This window comes from Lactuca virosa, chromosome 6 (assembly GCF_052849685.1).
Source record: "Lactuca virosa cultivar CGN04683 chromosome 6, Lactuca_virosa_CGN04683_v6, whole genome shotgun sequence".
Classification (NCBI taxonomy): Eukaryota; Viridiplantae; Streptophyta; class Magnoliopsida; order Asterales; family Asteraceae; genus Lactuca; species Lactuca virosa.
In genome coordinates, this window is record NC_136431.1 from 235231329 (window position 1) to 235253984 (window position 22656).

The window sequence follows — 22656 nt, forward strand, 5'->3', positions numbered from 1 at the left end:
AAGCTAGAAACAAAATTGAAATTGTATTTACATCATCAGCGGAGCAAAGTGGGCAGTGGTGGAAACAAAGGTTGTATCTGATGCGAGAGTACTGGTATCTGTTATCTGTTACGTGGGAAATGTTTTTAGAATAGGAAGGGATAAAGTGTAAAATATAAAAAGGTTATAATTATCCATTTTCATAAAAGTGTTGCAGATGAAAAAAAAATCGTTAGGTACGGATAAGCTCCCTTCAAGAAATACGATTCTTATTTATACTTTGGTTTATTTTTATTAGAGTAAATTACAGTTTTGGTCTCTGTGGTTTGGTCATATTCGTACTTTTGGTTCAATTTTGAAAAGTTGAAATGATGGATCCTTGTGGTTTAAAGAAATTATACCCATGGTCCCTAAGGTTAACTCCGTCTATTTTTTCTGTAAAATATAATGTTAAAAGACTTTTTTACCCTTGGGCCAAAAAGATCAAAACCTATATAGATCAGGGACCAATTCTGGAAATTATTCGTAAAGATGATTTAAAACCCTAAATCTATAGCCATTCTTCACGACCTTCTCTCCTTACCAAACTCCGACTCTAACTATCCTCATCTTGTTGTATTCTGCCACCGAACACCAACGTCATCCCTCCGGCCACCGCCCTCCTTTCTAGAAAGCGTATGCACTATCCATATATGTCTCTGATTTCTGTTTTTAATTCGTCATCGACGATTAGCTCCTCCGCGGCAGCGTTTTCTCCGACAATACCTTTCTCTACGATCACGTCTTCTGCGGAACCAACAATTTGTTTATTTTTCTCTCCGGTAAAACTCTGACTACTACAATGTAATAATAGAAAATGACTATTACCTTTATCCCATATAAATCTGACTCCATTCCTACACCACAAACCCACCCTTACAACCTCACCTCCTCCACAACCCAACCATTCCCACATCTGCCCTTAGCTCTCACGTCCCGCCTCCCCCAACACCTGATGATCCCCTCCCCTGCCTATGATTCCCTCCTCATTGACTCCATTAATGGTGATAAATGTTGTTTTAGAAAGGTTATTTTTCAGTCTTAAATCGAAAACTTGGAGTTGGATTTCTGTGATATGCTTTAAATATCCGCATGTGTATGTGTGAGAATAATGAACAAATCTTGTCTAAAACCCAATTAGCAACAGTTATTATTATTATTTGCTTCTGATGTTGAATGTTTTTGCCAAATTTGCAGATCTTATGATTTTTCTCATGTGGTTGGCACAAGATGGACACACTCGACCATTTGTGTGACAACCCGATATTTCAAGTCAATGTAATATTCAAAAAGTCAAATATTATAATCTATTTTTGGAATCAATAAAAATAGCGTCAAAAACGAATTGTTCAAAAGTCTCAATTGGGTTACATAAAATGTTAGATACCGTGTCAAGGTTTTCAGAAATACAAAGAACACTCAAATCCGAGTTATAACGAAGAAATTATGACAAATCAAAGATTCGCGACAAAACCGGTAAAACACTGTCAAGTGTAAAAAGTGAAATTTCAATAAGATACTTTTTAGCCTTGGATATCTAAACGAAAGTCGTAGATTATGTTAAACCGTAAACGTGTATAAAAAGAATGTCCAAATCTGACTTCGTATGAGGAAATTATGATTTTTCTAAGTTTCGGATATAGCAATAGACAGCTAAAAACTCGAAATAGAGATCGAACGATTTTTAGCCGACGCAACCTAAACGAGAATTGAAGATCTCGACAATAGTAATACAACAGTAAAAAGACAGACGAAAACGGACGTCAGATGAAGAAAATATGAATTTTTAACAGACTTTTCCTGTCCCGGCCCGTTAAAAATATAATATTAAAAACTTAAGTCAAAATTAGCCGACAGAGTCTAAACGAAAGTTGTAGAGCGTAATCTCACCTATGCGTGGATATAAAGAACGTCGAAATCGGAGCTCGTATGCGAGAGATATAAATTTCTGAAGTTCGGGGCACGCAAACCGACCTTATCCGAAGACCCACGACGTGAGCTAGAGACTCACGACGTGAGTCTATGACTGATGTGTGACAGATTTAGACCACCAGGCGTCGCGTCTATGGACCAAACTCACGACGTGAGCCATTCCATGCTCACAACGTGAGTCCTGAAATTTCACCCTATAAATAAGATGCGAGGGTGCCGGCTCCATTTGCTATTTCACACCATTTCTCTTCCGAGCCCCTCGAGACTACCCCGACGCCTGGGTTACGTATCCAAGTCCCGACGAAGGTCCGAAGCTCCGAGATTCCCGAAAAACTTACCACTTTCCGGTTGAAGTGCTACCCGAGTAAAGTCTCGTTTTCATCAAATCATCACACTTTCCAGGTGAGTTCATACCCCTACATTTTCACGTCTTTTTCATGTTTTAGGGGGGGGGGGGGGAATACAAGTGAAACACGAGAAAAACTTATGTTAAAATACGCATCGTTACATATGGTTTCAAATACTTTACCTACATTTTGGTTATAAATGTTAACCAACATTACTACCAACGTTACACTTTACATGCAAAGTTGGTAATACGCCGAGTTTTATCACTAAACGGAACACACTTTCGAAAAACTATAATGGGTATAGTTTACAAGTTATTCATGACATCTTTACATAAACACTATAAAAAGGAAATACTTTAATTTACAAGAAATGTGGACTTTTCATTCCGTAAATCTATTGATACTAAGTTTTGTGAGACATCCGACTTCACCGTACTCTCAAGTACGCATTTCAAGTCCTGCATTATAAACCATAATCTCTTGTAGGGAGAGCGTGATACTTGTGTATAGATCTATACGGGATTGACAATCCCACACCTAAACTGTTAGCTACAGTTAGACCGGCAGGTCTGGGGTGACAAACGTCATAACACTGCAACGCCTGAAGAACGTTGTTACAGGCAGTCTGGGTCAATAGCATGGTTATAAAACTCACATGGAGTATCAAAATATTTTTGATTTACGAGACTCTCAAATGCGTTCAGTAATTACATTATATATGTATAAATCCACTTTCACCATTTTAGCATGAAAAATACTTATGCATTCCGGTCTTTGGAACTTTTTCAAACTACCACACATACATGGAAAATATTTGATTTTCTAGAAACACGCTTAGTTATTTTTACCGAAAGACATACAATTTTAGTACAAAAACGCTTATGAACTCACCAACTTAATTGTTGACACTTTTCAAAACTACTTGTATTTCTCAGGGAATCAGTAATACAGGTAAAACATCAGCTTTTGGAGAAGGAACGCTAAGGCGTCAGTTTTCAAAACTTATTAAATCATCATATTGTAATATTCTTTAGACATGTATCACATGCAACAATGTAACTTTCAAACTATATTATGATGGTTGTGTTTACTTTCTTTACAAATATTCAACTGTTATGATACTATGTGAAGTCACCACCCCCGAATGTTTCCGCCATTCTGGTTTGGGGGTGTGACAATTTGATTCATGTGTTCGTGTATTGTTGATTTTTTATTTCTTTATTATATATTTTTGTGGTAAATTTGTGACCTTAAGTATCTATTGTGGTAAATGATTTTTAATTTTAAGGGGTTTTGGTAATTAATGGTTGTATAGATTTCTAGTTTTTCTCTTTGTTTTGGAGTTATAGGAGGTAGTGGTGAATGGTAGGTAGTGTGGTGGTGTTGGTATTGGTGATTATTATCGGTGGCGAGGTGATGCGGTTGTGTTGGTATTGATGGTAGTAGTTGGTAGTTGGTGATGGTATTTGGTTGTGGTTTTAAAATAAAACTAAAGAAAAGAAGAAAAAGATAAATAAAAGGGCAATTTTGTTGTTTAACAAAACTTAACGGAACTTCTAAGACGGTAAGTGTCTCAGGGACCACCGGTGCAATAATTGCAAACCATAGGGACCGATCATGATCACTTTTCTAAAGTTAGACCAATAATGCGAATTTGAACAAACCACATGGACAAAATCTGTAATTTACTCTTTTCATTAATTGGGTAATAAACAAGATGTTATTCACCTTATTTACTACAATTGTTTTATCCAGGCAATCATACCTTATTTACTACAAGAGTAAATTACACTAATGATCCCTATGATTTCAGGTAATTTGTGCGTTTGGTCTCTATTTTATTTTTTTTTTAACTTGGAAGGTCCCTACTATTTGTTTTTGTTATGCGCTTGGTCCCTAATGTTTGTTTTTATTACGCGCTTGGTCTCTGTCTTACCTAAAAGTATTATTATTTAAATAGGGAAAAATTGTGGCGTAAGTAAGGTAAAGTAAAAGGGGTGGTGTTGGGGGTGTGTTTATTTAAAAAAAATTAAAAAAATCAATGGCAAAATAGTTTTTTAGGTAAGACAGGGACCATTCGCGTAACAAAAACAAACAGTAGGAACATTCCGAGTTAAAAAAAATAAGTTAGGCACCAAACACGCAAATTTACTAAACCATATGACCATTCGTGTAATTTACTCTGTACTACAATTGTTTTATCCAGGAAATCATTGCAACTATATAGTCACATAGGTAGACAACACTAGACTCAAACTTCATGTACCCTTAACAAGACGTAGTTCAAAGGTCATAATTACGGAAATACCAAGAGCAGAAAACATGCAATAGAGAGTAGGAGGGATTGCATATATATTAAAATGACAAGTTATGGATCAGAGCTACAAAGAAGCTATACTTGAATTGGCATCAAGTGGGCCATCCACATGAAGTAAAGTGAAGGGTAAGAAAGTTATTATAGAAGAAAGTAAATGATCTCTGGTTTTAGATATGTATATGTGAAATGAATACGAGGAATGGATAGTGAAGAAAGTACATGTTCTTGGATTCTTTGGAACAAAAGTTACATTATGAGTGCTTAGTTAGGTTTGGTGCTATATTTCATCAAGAGTCTTGATTCTTGTTTCAATTGCACAAATTATAACCACCATTTCTTTCCAGGAAGATGGTATTTTTATTTGTGTTTTTTTATTCATCCAAATCAATATGATTTGATTTTTATATACTAATGATGGTGCTCTCTTCAATTAAAATAAATAAGGAAAACAAAAATAAAATCATATTACTGTAAGTGAATGAATCAAATAAAAAATGGAAATATTACCCTCTTTTTTTCAAGAAGAAAAGTTTCCACAACTTCTTCAAGTTTTTTTTTTTTTTTTTTTTTTTTTTTTTTTTTGTGTGTGGATGTCTTATCACTTACAATTATAATCCTCTAATTTCTTTTGGAAAAAGTAAAACACTGAGAAAATAACTAACAATCAAAAAGATATATATATTACTTTCTCAAAGAAATATATATTTAATCTTTTTTTCATTTTCAACTAAATACAAAAAATATGGAATATGCTTAGATAGAACCACGTATGTCTATTATCTAGTAGTTAATTGGCTATAAATACAAGCCACGAACCAACAGCCCAAAGCCACAAGTCCCAACTGTCACCTAAACTTGTAGCTATGGCTATGACTTTCTTGAGAGCATCATGCCTACCAACACTCCTTTTTATATTATTATCATGTAACTTGAGAGCTTCAGAAGCCCAAACTCCGGCACCTGCGCCGGGTTTGTCGTATACATTCTACCGGACTACTTGTCCGCAGCTTGAATCCATCGTACGCACACAGCTTCAGACAGTTTTCAACTCCGACATCGGCCAAGCTGCTGGTTTGCTCCGACTTCACTTCCATGATTGCTTCGTTCAAGTACGTTCGTTTTTTGCATGATATTCATATCCGCATGCATACTTGATACATCTAAGTGATGTTTTCAGGACATTTTTTCAGCTTAAACTTTGGATTAAGTGATCGTAATTGAGAAATGAATTACGATCTATGTTTCATTAAAAAAAAAAAAAAAAAAAAAAAAAAAAAAAAAAAAAGAAAAACCATTCAAATGTATTGTCTTCGGCTAGATCGACCTTTCAGAATAGCTAGCTAGAATATGTTTCTAACTCTTTTACTTTTATTGTAGTTTTTCTAATAGCTGTTGTATTCATATATTCAATACCTTATGATCGAATCAAGTTGACTGAATTTGAATCATTATTGATTAAGTTAACGTGACGACTATCTATCCCTAGCTACTTATACTCAAATCAGACAACATCAGTAAAAACCTTACATTAGATCTGCTAAAAAACTCGTTATGACAACTTAAACCATGGTGAATAGAACATATATAAAGATTATGTAAATACATATGTTACAAAAGTTATATTGTTTGTGTCGATTTAAGAAATAAAAACAGCTGTGTTATTTTATACACAAAAGGAGTGTTATATTTATAAATACAATGATCCAACATCCTATATATGCTGCTAAATTTATAAATACAATGATCCAAAATCCTATATATGCTGCTAAATTTAAGGATCCATAATCTGATAATCGTAATTAAGGCTGAGTGCATGTTATGTTGTGATGGATATTTCATAAATACCATAAAGGGTGGTTGTCGTCCCTTTCTACTTTTAGCTTCAACTTGTTAGATTATATCCCTTTTTGCTATATACTAATTTGCTCCGATGGTAAAATTTATGATCTTAAAATAGATTCCAAAACGTATGATTTTTCTTTATTGACCCCGTTCTTTCTGAAGGAATATTAATCATGTTGATTATGGGTTTTTCTTCATGATATATCTGACGATAATTATAGAGTTGAAGACATTTGATTGATTTAAACTTGCTGGCTACGTGCTTTAACTTCTAGTTAACAGAAAAATAATGATGAATTTCCACATTTGCGAATATGGTTCTCCGTATCTTTTACACATGATTTTACGTATACATATGGCCCACGAAATTATGGTCATTGTAATTACAATATCTATTAATAAATTAATATAAACAAACATGACGTTCATAAATATAAATAAACAAACAGTCATGTTTCATCTGATTAATCACATACGATTCACAAAACATTTGATTTGCTTAATGCCTTAGGATCAGTTTGTTAGAAATTTTGGGTGTTTTTAATTGCTTGGATTCTTTGTGAGTCGTGATACACTTTTAGATTAAAATATTTTGATTATATAATCGAAAATCAGTCGGATAAAACTCAGTGGTTATTGAATAGAGAACGTGAAATGTTAGGATTGTTGTACCAAATTAGAATGCCCAAAAACCAGGAAAATAATTAAGTGTTTGAAACTGATGAAAACTGCATATGGCATTTACAAAACGGGGTTTGAAAACACAATTTCCCATTTTTATGTATTTTACATAATCAATAGTAACCCAAATAAAAAATTTCCAAGATGACAGGGGCTCTACCCCTTGGACCTCGCTACCAAAGACGATGCCCTCGGACCCTCGTTGTTCACGGGTTTACCCCTAAGTACCACTTCGCTTCAAATCAGAATAAACTAAAACAAATTTGCACTCCGCACCCATTACTTGTTTAATATTTATTAAGATTAATTCATTTGTCAAAAATTTCATCTCATTAATACCCTTAAATAAATATTGGTGATACAAATAACCAACCCACTTTTAGACACAAGAGAGTGCCCTAGAAATCAAATAAGGGTTTAGGTCATTTTTAATCACTTAACTTTTGGTTTTGTATTCATTTGATCACTTAACTCTTTTTAAGTTTTAAAAGGTCATCAAACTTTTTCCTTTGTGCTCAATTAGTCACTTAACTTTTGGTTTGGTCACATTTAATCACCTAACTTTTAAAATTATGCTCATTTAGTCACTAAACTTTTAAATTTTTTTTAAAAGTTTAGTCACTAAATGAGCACAATTTTAAAAGTTAGGTGACTAAATGAGCACAAATCTAAAAGTTAAGTGATCAAACCAAAAGATAAGTGACTAAATGAGCACAAAGTTAAAAGTTTGATAACATTTTAAAACTTAAAAATAGTTAAGTGATCAAATGAGCACAAAACCAAAAGTTAAGTGACCAAAAATGACCTAAACTTATAAATAATTATCAAGAGTATTGAAAAGGTAAGGGTTTATTTGGTTATGGCATATTTTTCAGTTTTCCACAAAAAAGTCCAAATGAAAAAGGAAAATTTTAAAATACCTTTTGGTTGATTAAGTTTTCAAAAAGATTTCAAGAAACTAAAAAAAATTATTTCTTCCATATTATATACTAATTAGAAAAAATAAATTTTCTAGTACTCTAAATATTTCAAAATTTCTAAAAAGAAAAATAAAAACTGTAACGGTTTCAACCAATCATTTAATCTAAAATTTTCATTAAAAACTGAAAATAAAAACTCAATTTTATTTTCTAAAAAAGTAAATTTACACAAACAAACGCAACACAATATTTTACTATTACAGAAAATTGGTGCCATGACACCACAATGTTTTATCGACAAAACATGGACTTCACAATCAACAAAAGTATCATTTAGCATGTTTTGTTTTCAAGGTATATATTGTGGTTTATAAGATGTTACGTGGAAGGTCTATGTTGCACTTCACAATCAACATAAGTATCATTACCTGTTCACCCTGATAAGACATGAACTTATTAAATGATCTACCAATAACTTTATATATATATATATATATATATATATATATATATATATATATATATATATATATATATATATGACTTTTTTTACCAAAACATCGTATGTATCTTTACAAATTCGCTGAAAAAAAAAAATCGATTTTTTTGTGGTTTTTTTTCAAAAAAAAAATTTCAGCGAATTTAATGAAAAAGTAGTGATTTTTGTATATATATAGTAAAAAAAAGATTTGTGATCTCTAAGTATTTTTTTTATGCATTTTTACGATTTTTAGGGTTTCTTTTAGGAGTTTTCGTTTTCCATAGAACTTAAACCGGCCTATATATATATATATATATATATATATATATATATATATATATATATATATATATATATATATATATATATATATATAAGACTGACTTTTTGATGAGACATGAAAATGCAATCGTAACAATTCAATTTGAAGATAAAAAAATAAAAATAAATTCTAAAATGCAAAAAAAATAATAATTTCGAGTTTTTTTTCTTTTTGAATATTAATTTCGTCATATTTTATAACCAAAAAACAATATATACAAAAAATATAAAAAAACATAAAATAAATTATCATTTTTTGTAAATGTATGTCAAATATTCTAATAAAGTTTTACATGTAATATTCTAATAGAATATATATATATATATATATATATATATATATATATATATATATATATATATATATATATATATATATATATATTCAAACAATTGTAAAAGATTATTAAAATATTCTGATATTTTAATAATTCTAGTAAATATAAAATATTATAAACAATTGTATTAGCATATTTTATAGTGTAATAATATGTAGTAGAATATAATAATATTCTAAAAGATTTAAAAAAATTTCATATAATGTAAAAAAGGTAAGTTTTTTTTATTATTTTTTATATAAAAAATATGAAGAAAATTATATTTAAAAAAAAATCAAATCCGTTTTTATTTATTTTACATTTTAGAATATATTTTTTTGTTTTTCAAAATAAATGGCTAAAATTGCTTATCTATGTCTCATAAAATCTTTTAGTCTCATATATATATATATATATATATATATATATATATATATATATATATATATATATATATATATATATATAAAGGTAAACCATATTTGAGGCTGTGAACCAACAAACTTTTTATTCACAATAATTTAAGTATCAAATTTCACATGTGCATGTGCATGTGTATATGTATATCCACGAGAAATATAAAAAAAATTGAATTTTTTGTTGTGCATGTGCAAATGTAGATGTTTTTTAAAACTTTGTATAAATTAAAAAGAAAATATAAATATACATTAAAAAGGTGTCTTTTTGAAAAAACCTAGAAAAAATATTCTCCAAAAATCATAAAAGTTTAAGGGATATTTCTATTCAATATACCAGTGACTTTGTAAAATGAATTTTTCAAAAATAAGATTTTGAAGTATTTATTTGTAATTTTAAGAAATATTAATTTTTTAAAAATATAGTAAACATAATATGATCCAAAATGTGATGATTCAAAATATTTATGATTCAAAAAAAAAATTATGCAACTTGATTATGATCCTTAGTTTGTTATGTTCTAAAAATATTTATACTCAAATATTTTATAATCCTTAATTATATTTTATGATTTAAAATTAAATGATTCAAAATATATAATGATCCATAATTTTTTTTTTGAACAAAAAACTATATTTAATTGAATATATTATTGATCCAAAATCATATGATTCAAAAATGATTTTATTCAAAATACTACGATTCAAAATAATTTTATTTAAAATTTTATGATCCAAAAATAATATGATTCAAAAAAAGTATGGACAAAAAATATTATGATCTTTAGTATTGTTATACATTAAAAACTCAAACTGATATTTAGTTTAAAAAATAAAAAAAAATTATAAAAATAAAATAAAAATAAAAATAAAAAAATAAAGAAAAACATTAGTACATTCAGGTATGTAGTAATAATATTTAAAAAAAACAAGAAATAAATAATTAAAAAAACGAAAAAAATAAAAAACGAAAAAAAAAATTAAAAGCTTTAAAACCGAGCATATATCTATTAAATTCTTTTTGAATTTTTAACGAAAAATAAAATATAAAATAAAACACAAACTAAAATAAATAATAAAACTCACTTAAATGACGTTTCATGGACGTTCGCTGCAGGTGATTAAATCCTCGAGTCCGTATTAATTATCAAAGATGTGGGTCGCATGCGAACGCACCATAACCACGTATTTGGGTTTAACGTTTGTGCCCTTGACGAAATGGGTGGTGAAGGATTGTCCTCGCAGTCCTCACCATTTTTTGAGTTCTCACCAGTACCTACCGGAATATATATATATATATATATATATATATATATATATATATATATATATATATAATTTAAGATTAGGATAATGAATAATAGATAATAGATATGTTTTTAACAAAAAACACAAATTTTAAAGTGTTTCAAAAGTACATAGTTCGTGTTTTCAATAAAGGAAAGTTGAGCTTGGAAGATATACAGGATGTGTTTGGGGTTACTTTTTAAACTTAAAAGGTTTTTCTTTTTATAAAATGACTTTTTCTAAAAAAAAACTCTTTCTAAAACAATGTTTTTAAAACGTGTTTGACTTGGATTTTAAGGATTTTAAGTGGAAAAAGCCAAAAGTCACAATATACATGATTTTCATGATTTTTGAAAAACTATTCTTTTTTATCAAAAAGTTGTTTTAAAAAGAACTTTTATACTTACCAAACATCTTTCGGACATTTTTTAGTTTTTGGAAAAATTAAAAGTCCAAAGGTCATTTTAATAGTAATGCCAAAACACCCTTGTATTTTCAATTTTCAGTTTGGAACTTTAAGAAAATAATAAACACTAACATAGTATATTATACGATTAACTTAAACATCTCTTTAAATATAAAATTAAATGGGAATTTCAGTAATTATGAATAACGTTTTTTTTTTAAATTAATCATCTTTTTTTAGTTTTTGAAAAATAACAATTTTCTTCAGAATACATTATTTTGAATAATTTTTTTTTTTTGTTTTTTTTTGTATTCTGAATATTACAATTCCTAATGTTTAATTTCACCGTTTTTCAATAAAATATCTAATTTTATATACCAATATCGCATATAGTTCATATTATTATGTTTGTTTAATTTGTTGTCAAATTAAGAAAAAAAATGATTTTTTTTCTTGAACTCCGGAATCATTTTTCGGATTTCTGACTTATTTTTAAAATTTCTTAGATTTTTTTTTTCAAAATATAAAATTTTAGTCCAAAATCGGGAATGTTGGTCCGGAATCCGGGGCGCCGTTCCGGAATGAGTCGAGAAAGACGTTTTTTCTTGGTCTGGAATCTCCATTCTGGACAAAATGGTTATTTTTATTAAATTTTTTTTTTGATTTATCTTCAAATACACGTTAAAAAAATGGTTAAATTTCTTAATTTCCCAAATTAGAATGTATATTTCGTAAATAAAGTTGATTTCAAATATGTTCTAAATTTTAAATGGTCTTTTTGGAAAACATTCGTGTTTTGATATACTTATTGACTATTAGTAATAATTTGAAGATATTTTAAGATTGTTTGAGGTACTTTAGTTTTATTAACTTTGTTAAATGCAATGATTAACAACAAACGTTGGCAAGATTTCTATTTTGGTTATTTAAGTTGGACAAAGTTGGTTGAGAGTTTTAATCATAAAATTGTAAAGAATGAAAACTAACTTAGTTAATACTATATAATAGATGGAAAACTTTTTAAAATAATCAAGACTTTTCTCTATAATTTTCAAGCTTAGGTGAGCAAATTAAATGGGGTTTTTCGCAAAACTAGTTGGATCCATATTGAAAGAAAAGCCACCAAATATAGGATTTATGGGTGTTATTATATGTACTCACTCACTTACATAAATCGTCACATCATTAGGGTATACAAATACTACTACACTCATAATGAGAGTACACAAGGTAATCGAAGGGGGTACGAATTAAATTTACCTTTTTATAATCTTGTTTTAGGTAGTTTTGCTATAAATATTTGTGTACTTATTCTTTTAATTCTATATATTTAAAAAAAAATAAAAATAAATAACTACTAAAAAAGTAACGTCCTTCGAAAATGCTCACATCAATGATGAAACCATACATAGTTTTCTTATTTTGATGATGTAAAATATTTAATTTAATTTTTTATTCTTAATTTAATTTAGTTTATGTGTACAGCTCCGAAGAGACAATTATAGTTTTAATCAGTGGTTCTTCCATTTTCTTTCTTCATAAGATCAACAAATGAAGGTGTTTTTAATGTCCCTAATTTCAAAAGAAATTTGGATTCAGATCAAAACTCAAAAAAATGAACATAATGTAATTATAAAGCCAAAGCATGTAACTCGCTAAACAAGTCATTTTCATATAAGTGAAACTAAATCTCAACAATATAAGAAGGGATCACATATAAGTTATCTTATAACAACATTATCCTAAAAATCAGTTATAAAGCCAAAGCATGAACATAATCCAAGATCCAGTGAGGGATTTTAAAGAACTTTTTGGACTTGGTTACTTTAGAACAACATTATCCTAAAAATCAGTTATAACCTTTTGGAAATGTAATTTTTCTATATTATTAACTTGATCTTAACTTGCTAGGGATGTGATGGTTCTGTGTTGCTTGACGGTTCCGCGAGCGGACCAAGCGAGAAGGATGCACCACCCAACTTATCCTTGCGAGCACAAGCATTCGTGATCATAGAAAATCTTCGTAGACTCGTCCACAATGCTTGCAACCGCATAGTCTCTTGTTCGGATCTGACTGCCCTTGCTGCTCGTGATGCGGTATTTTTGGTATAAAATATCGACCCTAGTGAGCACATTTTTTAAAAATTTGTTACTTTCTCATTAAAAAAATTTATTAATTTGATTATTTACTTAATGATACAGTCAGGTGGTCCCAACTATAGCATACCGTTGGGCAGACGTGACGGAACTACCTTTGCCACTAGAAATGTTACTCTAGCCAACCTTCCACCACCCACGGCCAACACGACCACAATATTAAATTCCCTTTCCACGAAAGGGTTCACTCCCACTGATGTTGTGGCCCTATCCGGTGGCCACACCATCGGGATAGCCCACTGCACCTCTTTCACCCCTCGGCTCTTCCCAACACGAGATCCAACAATGGACCAAACCTTTTTCAATAATCTAAGATTAACATGCCCAACAAATGTAACCGACAACACCACTTTCATGGACATTCGGTCCCCAAATGTGTTCGATAATAGGTATTACGTTGACCTCATGAATCGTCAAGGGCTTTTCACATCAGACCAAGACTTGTATACGGATAGCAGGACTCGAGGCATCGTCACAAACTATGCGATCAACCAAACCTTGTTTTTCCGTGACTTTGTGAATGCAATGATAAAGATGGGACAATTAAGTGTATTGACAGGCACACAAGGGCAAATTCGTACAAATTGCTCACGTGTAAACTCAAACAACCTGTTTATATTGTCGGGCATGGAAAACAATGAGGACGAGAAGTTGGCATCATATTAGGAGTGATTTTGTGTTTACAAATCTATGTCCAAATAAAATGCAATATCACTTGCAATAATGTGGTTTTATAGTGTTTGTATACATATAATGTTGTAACATATACTACGATTGTGATAATTACCTTATCTATAAACAATGTATTACGTGTTTTTTTAGGGGTGTGAGTCAATGACACAGTATAATAAAAATATATACGACAATAAAAAAAATTGTGACGTAATTGAAATTCAAATTTGTGTTCGTGTCTATTCTGAAAAATATGACGTTGTGTAGTGTTCGTGTTAAAAAAACTAACATCATATTAACATGTGTTTCATGTGTGTCATGTTTTGCTTGATTAATTATAAATAAGATAAACTAATTGTTATTTTGTTTAATCTTTTTTGTTTTTATCGTGTTTCATTTAGGCCACTTTCATTTAGTAAACAAAACACAAAATTGTGCCACGACTTGTAACATACACGTTTTGAGATCGTGTTTTATATAAATAATATTATGAAATATTATGTGATATTGAGTACTGAGTTCTAACAGATAGTTTTTACTAGAAATAAGGTAAAACTATGTTTAGAATCACTCATAAATTATTGGAAGTCTTATGAGATTCCAATTAAAAGCTAAATAGTGAAATTTAGCGAAAATATAAAACTTGAAATAAGTAAAATTTTATTGTTGAAAGTTGTAGATAATCTCGTTAGAAACACGTAGGCGAAAACCTCGTCGAAATCCGAATTATAACGAAGAAGTTATGACCAATCGAAGATCGGCGATAAAACCGGCACGGTGCTGAATGACGTAAGAAGTGAGTTTTTGATAAACTACTTTTTAGCCTTAGTGATCTAAATGAAAGTCGTAGTATTCGTTAAACCGAGAAGTTCGATAAAAAGAACGCCAAAATCTGACTTCGTATGAGGAAGTTATGATTTTTACAAGTTTCAGCTTAGAAGTAGACAGCTAAAAACTCGAATTTTAGATCGAGTGATTTTTAGCCGACACAACCTAAACAAGAATCGAAGGTCTCATCATTAGTAGTACAACGGTAAAAAGTCTGACGAAAACGGACGTCGGATGAAGAAGTTATGAATTTTTAACGGATTTACCAGTCCCGGTCTGTTAAAAATAATAATATAAAAATAAAGTCAAAATTTTCCGACGAAGTCTAAACGAAAGTTGTAGAGCATAATTTTCTCTACGCGTGCATATAAAGAACGTCAAAAACGGAGTCCGTATGAGAAAGTTATGGATTTTACAAGATTGGATACATTTTTCGAGAAATTCCGCATGAATAGTGATTGCCACGTCACCCTCGCTCGGTGTTGGCCACGTGTCCGAAGCTGCTGCGTGGCATGTCCGAGAAGCGACGCTTGTCGCACATGTGTCCGAAGAAGCACGATATCCTCGCATGCCACACGTGATCCTCGCATGCCACACGTGATCTGACCCTCGTGTCCTCCTCCCATTGGACCGAAGCAGCCGACCCAATCCGAAGCAGCCAGCTCTCCGGCCGAAGCTTCGCCCTGTTGCCATGTGTTCCGAGCCTCGCACACATGCCCTCCTCTCCTCGCTTCGGATCCGAGGCTCGCACCTATATAAAGGGTGCGAGACCTCCCGGTTACATGTTTGAATTTTGGTCTTTTTCACCCCTTTCCAACATTTTCTTGCATTCCGACTTCCCCCGAAGCCCCAGTACTTATTCCAAATCCCGAAACGCGCCCCGAGATTCCTGAGAAGCCCCAAAAATTTATATTTTCGGTTTCGAAGCTCTACCTTCGCAGAGCCCAGTTTTCAAGAAAATTCCCGGTTTTCAACGAAGAAAGTCATATTTAAAGCCGAAGTGCTGCCCAAATTACTATTTTGACCCCCGGTTATTTCTCGGTGAGTTTAATATATAGGAACAATTTTATGTTATGTGTTATATGTGCTATGTACTTTTCCATGTTATCATCTCGAGTTGTTGTATCTGCTATTTTATAGCAAGGCTGTACCTCTGACTTGAAGTGTATGACATAAGCATCACTTGGGTATTGGTATGAACCGTTGACCATGAAGTGTATGACATAGGCATCACTTTGGCTTCGGTAGTATGCTAAGATAGGGCTGAAAGCCTAAATATTCTAGCAAAATGATATTCCTGAGTATTTACTGTGCCATTTGTGCTGAAACTTTATTCATTTTATATCAAGTATGGAATTTGTTATGTCTCATTGATTAATATGGAAAGCTTTTCGCATTATGCCTTTGTTGTTCCTTGTTCCTCTTTGCTTCTGGCATATTACAATATATATATGGCATAACGTTATATTGTATCTATTATTGAACTCACTAAGCGTTACCGCTTACCCCTCTCAATGTTTAACTAATTCGCAGGAGATAAGCACCCAGTATAGTGATATACTGGTAGAAGATTTTTGAATAGTTTGAAACTACTGTTTAATAGAAGATTTTCGAATAGTTTGAAACTACTGTATTTTGCACTCCCATATGTATAAAACTATAGTATCCTGGGGAGTTATGTAATATATAACACTATGAAATAGTGGGTTTGTATCCAGTAGTTTGTAACCGTTTTATCAATATAAAATATTGTTTTATGAATATGCATGTAGCATGTTTCGGAATAACAATTGTCAAATATGAAAATTTAGGTCTTTCATAAATATGAAAGTATAGAAAGGGGTTCTTTCAATCATGGTATCAGAGCAGTGGTTTAAGTGAACTAAATTCCACGGATTGGTATTTAGACTTAAACTATTGGAAGTTCAATATATGAACTTAATTATTGTAAGTATAGGGATACAAACCATAGGAAATATATATATATAAGTATTAGGTAATAGTAAACCCTAATATTCTAAAATACAATATTACTCCCTATTTCAGAGCAATGGCTGAACAGGTTAGTAGCCATACCCCCGAGGTTGGTGAAGGTCCTCAACCTGAGGAAGTGAATACTCCAGTATCTCCTCGTGAGGAGCGACTCTTGGGTAAACTTACCGGTGTTATTCGACAGACTCTCAAAGAACACAAAAAGAGTGGTGATAAAGGAAAAGAGAAAGCCACTGGAGAATCTTCGAGAGGAGAGGTGAAGCGTCCCTCGTTTAAAGATTTCAAGAGTAGCTGTGCTACAGAGTTTTCTGGTGTTCTTAATCCAATTGTTGTTCTTACTTGGATCCAGAACACATAAAAAGTGTTTCGTATTTCTCATGTAGATGCTGAAGACAAGGCTAACTATACTTCTGCAATGCTCATCGGAGAAGCCTTGGTCTGGTGGGAAGCAACCTATGAAGCTCTCAGCAAGTTTGACCAGGAGAATTTATCCTGGGAAATGTTCAAAACTCGTGTGCTAGAGAAGTACTGTCCTCTAGACAGGAGGAGGAGGTTGGAGAAAGAATTCCTCGAGCTTAAACAGAGAGGAATGACTGTGAATGAGTATGAAACTCAGTTCAATCAAAAAGCACGGTTTGCCGTAAAGTATATTCCAACTGAAGATGAGAAAATTCAGTTATTCTTAGAAGGACTACGACACGAAATTCACGATTTCGTTGCCAATCGGGAAGTACTGTCGTTTGATAAAGCTGTTGAGTATGCTCGAAAGCGTGAGCATGACTTAGAAATACGTGGTGCCACTCTTACTGTTCCGATACATCCACGTACTGAAAGGACTGCTCCTGCTTCCCCTATTCCACCAACTCAATCCGTTCGATCTGAACCTAGCAAGCAAGTACAATCTCAGAGTGCTTTTCGTGGCCGCGGCAGGTCACAATCTTTTTCTCTTCAGTCGCCAGCTTGTCGAAATTGTGGAAAGAATCATCTGGGCGAATGCAGACTAGAGGAAAGAACTGTGGTCTGTTTTGGATGTGGAGAAGTAGGACACAAGAGGCCCGTGTGTCCAATGAAAGGTGTTACATGATTTGCATGTGGTGTTACTGGCCACATGAAGCGTTTTTGCCCCACCCTTACTAGTCAGATGACGGGAAGTCAAGCTTCCGTTCAACAACCGGCGAAAAGTCAAGCTTTCGTTCAACAACCGGCGAAAAGTCAAGCTCCTGTTCAACAATCAAGGGGTATTCCAACTAAAAAGGAGGAGGTTTCAAAAGCTAAGGGCCGTGCATTCCAGATCACCACAGAAGAGGCACGCGAGGACCCGAATGTTGTGACGGGTATATTTCTTGTTAACTCTAGACCTGCTCACATCTTATTTGATTCTGGTGCCTCAGATTCTTTTGTGTCTTATGAATTTGCGCATTCTTTTCAAATTGCTTGCTATGCACTCGCGCAACCCTTTCACGTAGAGACTGCTGGAAGTATATCATTACTTGCCGATAAAGTCTATAGGAATTGTGTTATAGAAATTGAAGGCTACAATTTTCTTGCTAATCTAATTCCTATCTCCTTGCCCAACTTCGACATTATTCTCGGCATGGATTGGCTGTCAAAGAACCACGCAGACCTCTTGTGTTATGAAAAGATAGTACGTATTCCCATTGAAGGGGAGAATCCTATCTATGTCTATGGTGAACAAGGAACCTTAAAAATAATATCTTTCCACAAAGCCCGTAAATTCATATCGAAAGGGTGTTCTATCTATCTAGCCTACATAGTCGATGTCTCGAAAGAAGATAAGAAAACGGTGAATGATGTTCCCATTGCTAAGGAATATCCAGATGTTTTTCCCAAAGAATTTCCTGGTCTTCCTCCGGACAGGCAAGTAGAATTCCGAATTGACCTTGTGCATGGTGCTGCTCCGATTGCTAAGACTCCTTATCGTCTTGCGCCAGCTGAGATGAAAGAAATGATGATCCAACTGCAGGAATTACTTGACAAAGGCTTTATCCGACCAAGTACCTCTCCCTGGGGTGTCACACCCCGATCCTTGTCGGAATCGATCGAGGCGTGATATATTGTTCAAAGTCTCATGACAACATACAAGATCCACAACATACAAATACAAATACAAATACAAATACAAATACAAATCTAATCATATGTTATAATATGATTAGATTCAATTAAGTACTAAGTATGCAAACAAGATCCACAACATACAAATACAAATCCAAATATGAACAACATTTATTACATCAAATTTAAATAGTCTTGTGGATTTCTAAGGCACAACCTATTTTTCATCAACTTTATTCTTCAAATCTGCATCATGGGTAAAAACAGGTCAACTACGAGAGTTGGTGAGTAATCTAATTTTAGTAGAGAAAATTGTGAAGTTGGAACCTTTATAATTGGAAATTTGTTTTCTTTTGAAGTCGGCAAACAATTGTATTTGAGATAACGGTTTATAAATCAAAAATTGATTAACAAATGATAACAACAACAATAAGTCCTCACCCTATATATACATATGTATATATATATATATATATATATATATATATATATAGGATGGAGCATCTAATCATCATACACACTCAACCACGTGCGATCAATCACCTTAGCGTCCCAAGGCGGGGTGGTCAACCCAATAGCGCTATTATTGTCCATAACGTACCTCAAGAATACGGGCATAGTCATGGAGATTAGACTAAAAATGATAATGCACTACAAGTACATGTAGCGTAAACAAACAATAGTTATACAATTAATGACTCACGTATAAATGTCCCAACAATGTCTCAATTGTGATAAAACAATAAAATGAAGTTGGAACATATTAGAACCACATGATACACCCCAAAAGTATTGAAAATTATAAAATATGGGGTAGATTACTCACATTAGTCCCAAAACGAAATGCGTGTGTCGTACGATAGACGATTCGGGTCAAAATGGCGTAGAACCTAATATAATTAATAGTTTTGGTTTAGGAACTGCTAAACGAGAATGGAGTATTAATACAAATAATTAGACACATATTCTTATATTAGATGAATTAACAATAATTCATTTTGATTATAATATTAAGGTATTTATTTGTTAAATGAATTTTAAATTGAATTACTTACTTTGCATAATTAATTTATATTTTCAATTTAGGCCAGATTTTAATAATTTCTTATTAAAATAATAACTTGCCCAATTATAATTATTTACAGATTTTAACAATTATTTATATGAAATAATCATTAAAATGCATTTTTACATGCTTAAATACTTAGGAAAATAGTTTTAAATAGTAAACAGTATTGAAAAATTATGAAATTATTAGGAAATCATTATTTCATACAATATGAATTACTGTAAAATTTGTATATTTTTCTGAACTGTTTTAGTATTTATTTAATATTTTAATGATTAAACAATACAAAATTCGGGAAAAATAGTAAATGATTCTCAAAAAATCTGTACAATTAACCATAGTTTTATAACATGATGTAGAGCTCAGTGTATAAGTTTCAGATATTTGTGACTATGGGAAGTATTTTTTATATATTTCATTATTAATTAATCAATAAAATCATAAATAATAGTAAACAGTAATATAAATGCATGAAACTTCATAAATTATGTTTAATCAATATATTGGTCATCCCAGAATTTTCTCAGAATTTATTGAATGCAAAAAGTATTTTATGTGAATTATTGCCCTACTTTATTGCAATAATTATAGTAATTCAATAAAAATAAGTTATTTTCTGAAAATTTCCAGAACTTTTTATTTTATTGATCGGATTCTGAAAAAAATCAGGTTTATGCATAAAATGAGTTTTAGATATTTTGGTGGATTTAATTTGTTTCTTGTATGAATTTGAAACTTTTAACAACATACCTTGATGAATGCTTCAAGAGGGATGAAGATTTGAGTATAATAGATTGTTCTTGGCTGGAATATGAGTATTTCTTGGATGAATTTCGAGATTGAGAGTGAGAGAAAGAATAGAGAAGGTTTAAGTGGTGAAGAGAATAATGTGTTGGGTGAAAAATGAAAGGAAAGTGGATGGGAGGTGTGAGTGGGAGACCATGGGAATAATCTTTTTGCTTTTGGTGGTCTTCATAATTTCCCACTAACACAAGCATCTTTTACATAATTAATATAAGAGTTTTATAAAATTTAATGTAAAGTTTATAAAAATAGAGTTTTATAAAATTTAATGTAAAGTTTATAAAAATGGAGTTTTATAAAAGATGAGTTATTATTTGATTATAACAATCTACTTTGATTTGAAGTTTAATTATAGCATTCAAGTTTGATTCTTTTAAATTTAATTAGAGCATTATACTTTGATTTGATTTTAATATGGTATCATAATTTAATTTGATTATAGTTATAACGTTGTACTATACTATGTTGCTATTAACGTCAATTTATATCGTAGTGTATGAGTTTTGATCCTATTAGCGTCAAGTAATCTTGAGTAGGGTTTGAATGAGATTGAGAGAGGTTTCGTTTGTGATCTTTTTGAGTGTCCGACTTCGCAATGCAAATTCCATAGACACCGTTAAGCCATGATTTAGTGTCCTACACAATCCCGATGATTGTGCAATAGTGTTTTATCGCTTTGGTTCGTTGTTTAGCACTGTTAAGGCTAAGGAATATCAAACACATGAACTTTCAAAATGATGTTTTCTCATTAAAATAACGAATTGTACAGTGATTACATAATGTAAACCCTAACATACAAGGGTTAATGGAGTTGACCGGTTTAACTTGTTGACTTTGTTTGACTTTGACTTGACCGAAATTTGATGGTTGTCACATCATCCCCCCGTTAGAGGGAATTTCGTCCCGAAATTTGCATTTTGATTGGGACTTCAAGAGTTTGGAAAAAGATGTGGAAAACTTTTCGTAGTACAAGAAATTGATTATGGTGAGGAACAACCCTCCTGATGTCACATGATGACCTTGGAAATTTCTTATTGTAACTTGAACTGAGTCAATTTAAAAGGAGTTTATTGTTTTGGGATGATAGAGTATTCTATGTGTGCTTTTATACTCCCTGTTTTATCCTTGGTATTACCACTATGAATATTTTATAACGTAGTTAGCGAGTTCCATCATTACGAATGTTTCAACAAATTTTGACGAAATTTGCATTATAAGTCCTACAAGTTCTTTTATAGTCGATTGACGTAAACTATTTGTATATCATTAAGATTGCAAGGGCATTTTGGATGGGTGACCCCGCCTTAAGCCCACAACCAAACAAGGAACAGGGAATGAGGCGGAATCACACATTCTAAGTCCATAGAATCTTAATGATATATGACCATAATGTTTACACTAGCCCTCATAGATTCCAGGGGCGTAGTATTATTGGACTAGAAGTAGGAATTGTAGTTCAAAATAAAATAGTTATAGGCATGCTATCTTCAAACTTGGGCTTTGGCCCCTCCCGATTCCCAATCAGAATGGTCCAATACTCCCTATTCTCCAAGCGACCAAGCGGTATCAAGAAATCAAAATCGATTCATCCCCATTTTCCCAATTCGCTGCCTATCTCGCCTGCTGTTCGTTTGTCGCTGTCTCGCCAAGTCAGTCGCCTGGTCTCACTCTCGCCAATCGCCATCGCCAAGTGCCCAAGTCCCCATTCTCACTTCACAGAAATCAGGTATGTAATCCCGAGACCCAAATCCTGTTCAGATGTTCTTTCTT

The 22656-nt window shown here is 32.0% G+C and overlaps 1 protein-coding gene across 1 annotated transcript; it reads left to right on the forward strand.

Moving 5' to 3' along the window:
* The first annotated feature begins 5441 nt into the window (after positions 1 to 5441).
* Positions 5442 to 14266, forward strand: LOC145119181 (peroxidase 12-like). Its single transcript, XM_079054804.1, has 3 exons — positions 5442 to 5726; positions 13200 to 13394; positions 13491 to 14266. The coding sequence occupies exons 1-3, from the start codon at positions 5481 to 5483 to the stop codon at positions 14109 to 14111; spliced, it is 1062 nt and encodes a 353-aa protein (XP_078910930.1). The 5' UTR covers positions 5442 to 5480; the 3' UTR covers positions 14112 to 14266.
* Positions 14267 to 22656: the final 8390 nt, after the last annotated feature.

Excerpts from the sequence above, each read along its gene's own strand:
- LOC145119181 (XM_079054804.1), top strand. The coding sequence starts at position 5,481 with ATGGCTATGACTTTCTTGAGAGCATCATGCCTACCAACACTCCTTTTT. Across the intron at positions 5,727-13,199 it reads TCCATGATTGCTTCGTTCAA|GGATGTGATGGTTCTGTGTT; the intron begins GTACGTTCGTTT and ends TTAACTTGCTAG. Across the intron at positions 13,395-13,490 it reads CTCGTGATGCGGTATTTTTG|TCAGGTGGTCCCAACTATAG; the intron begins GTATAAAATATC and ends TTAATGATACAG.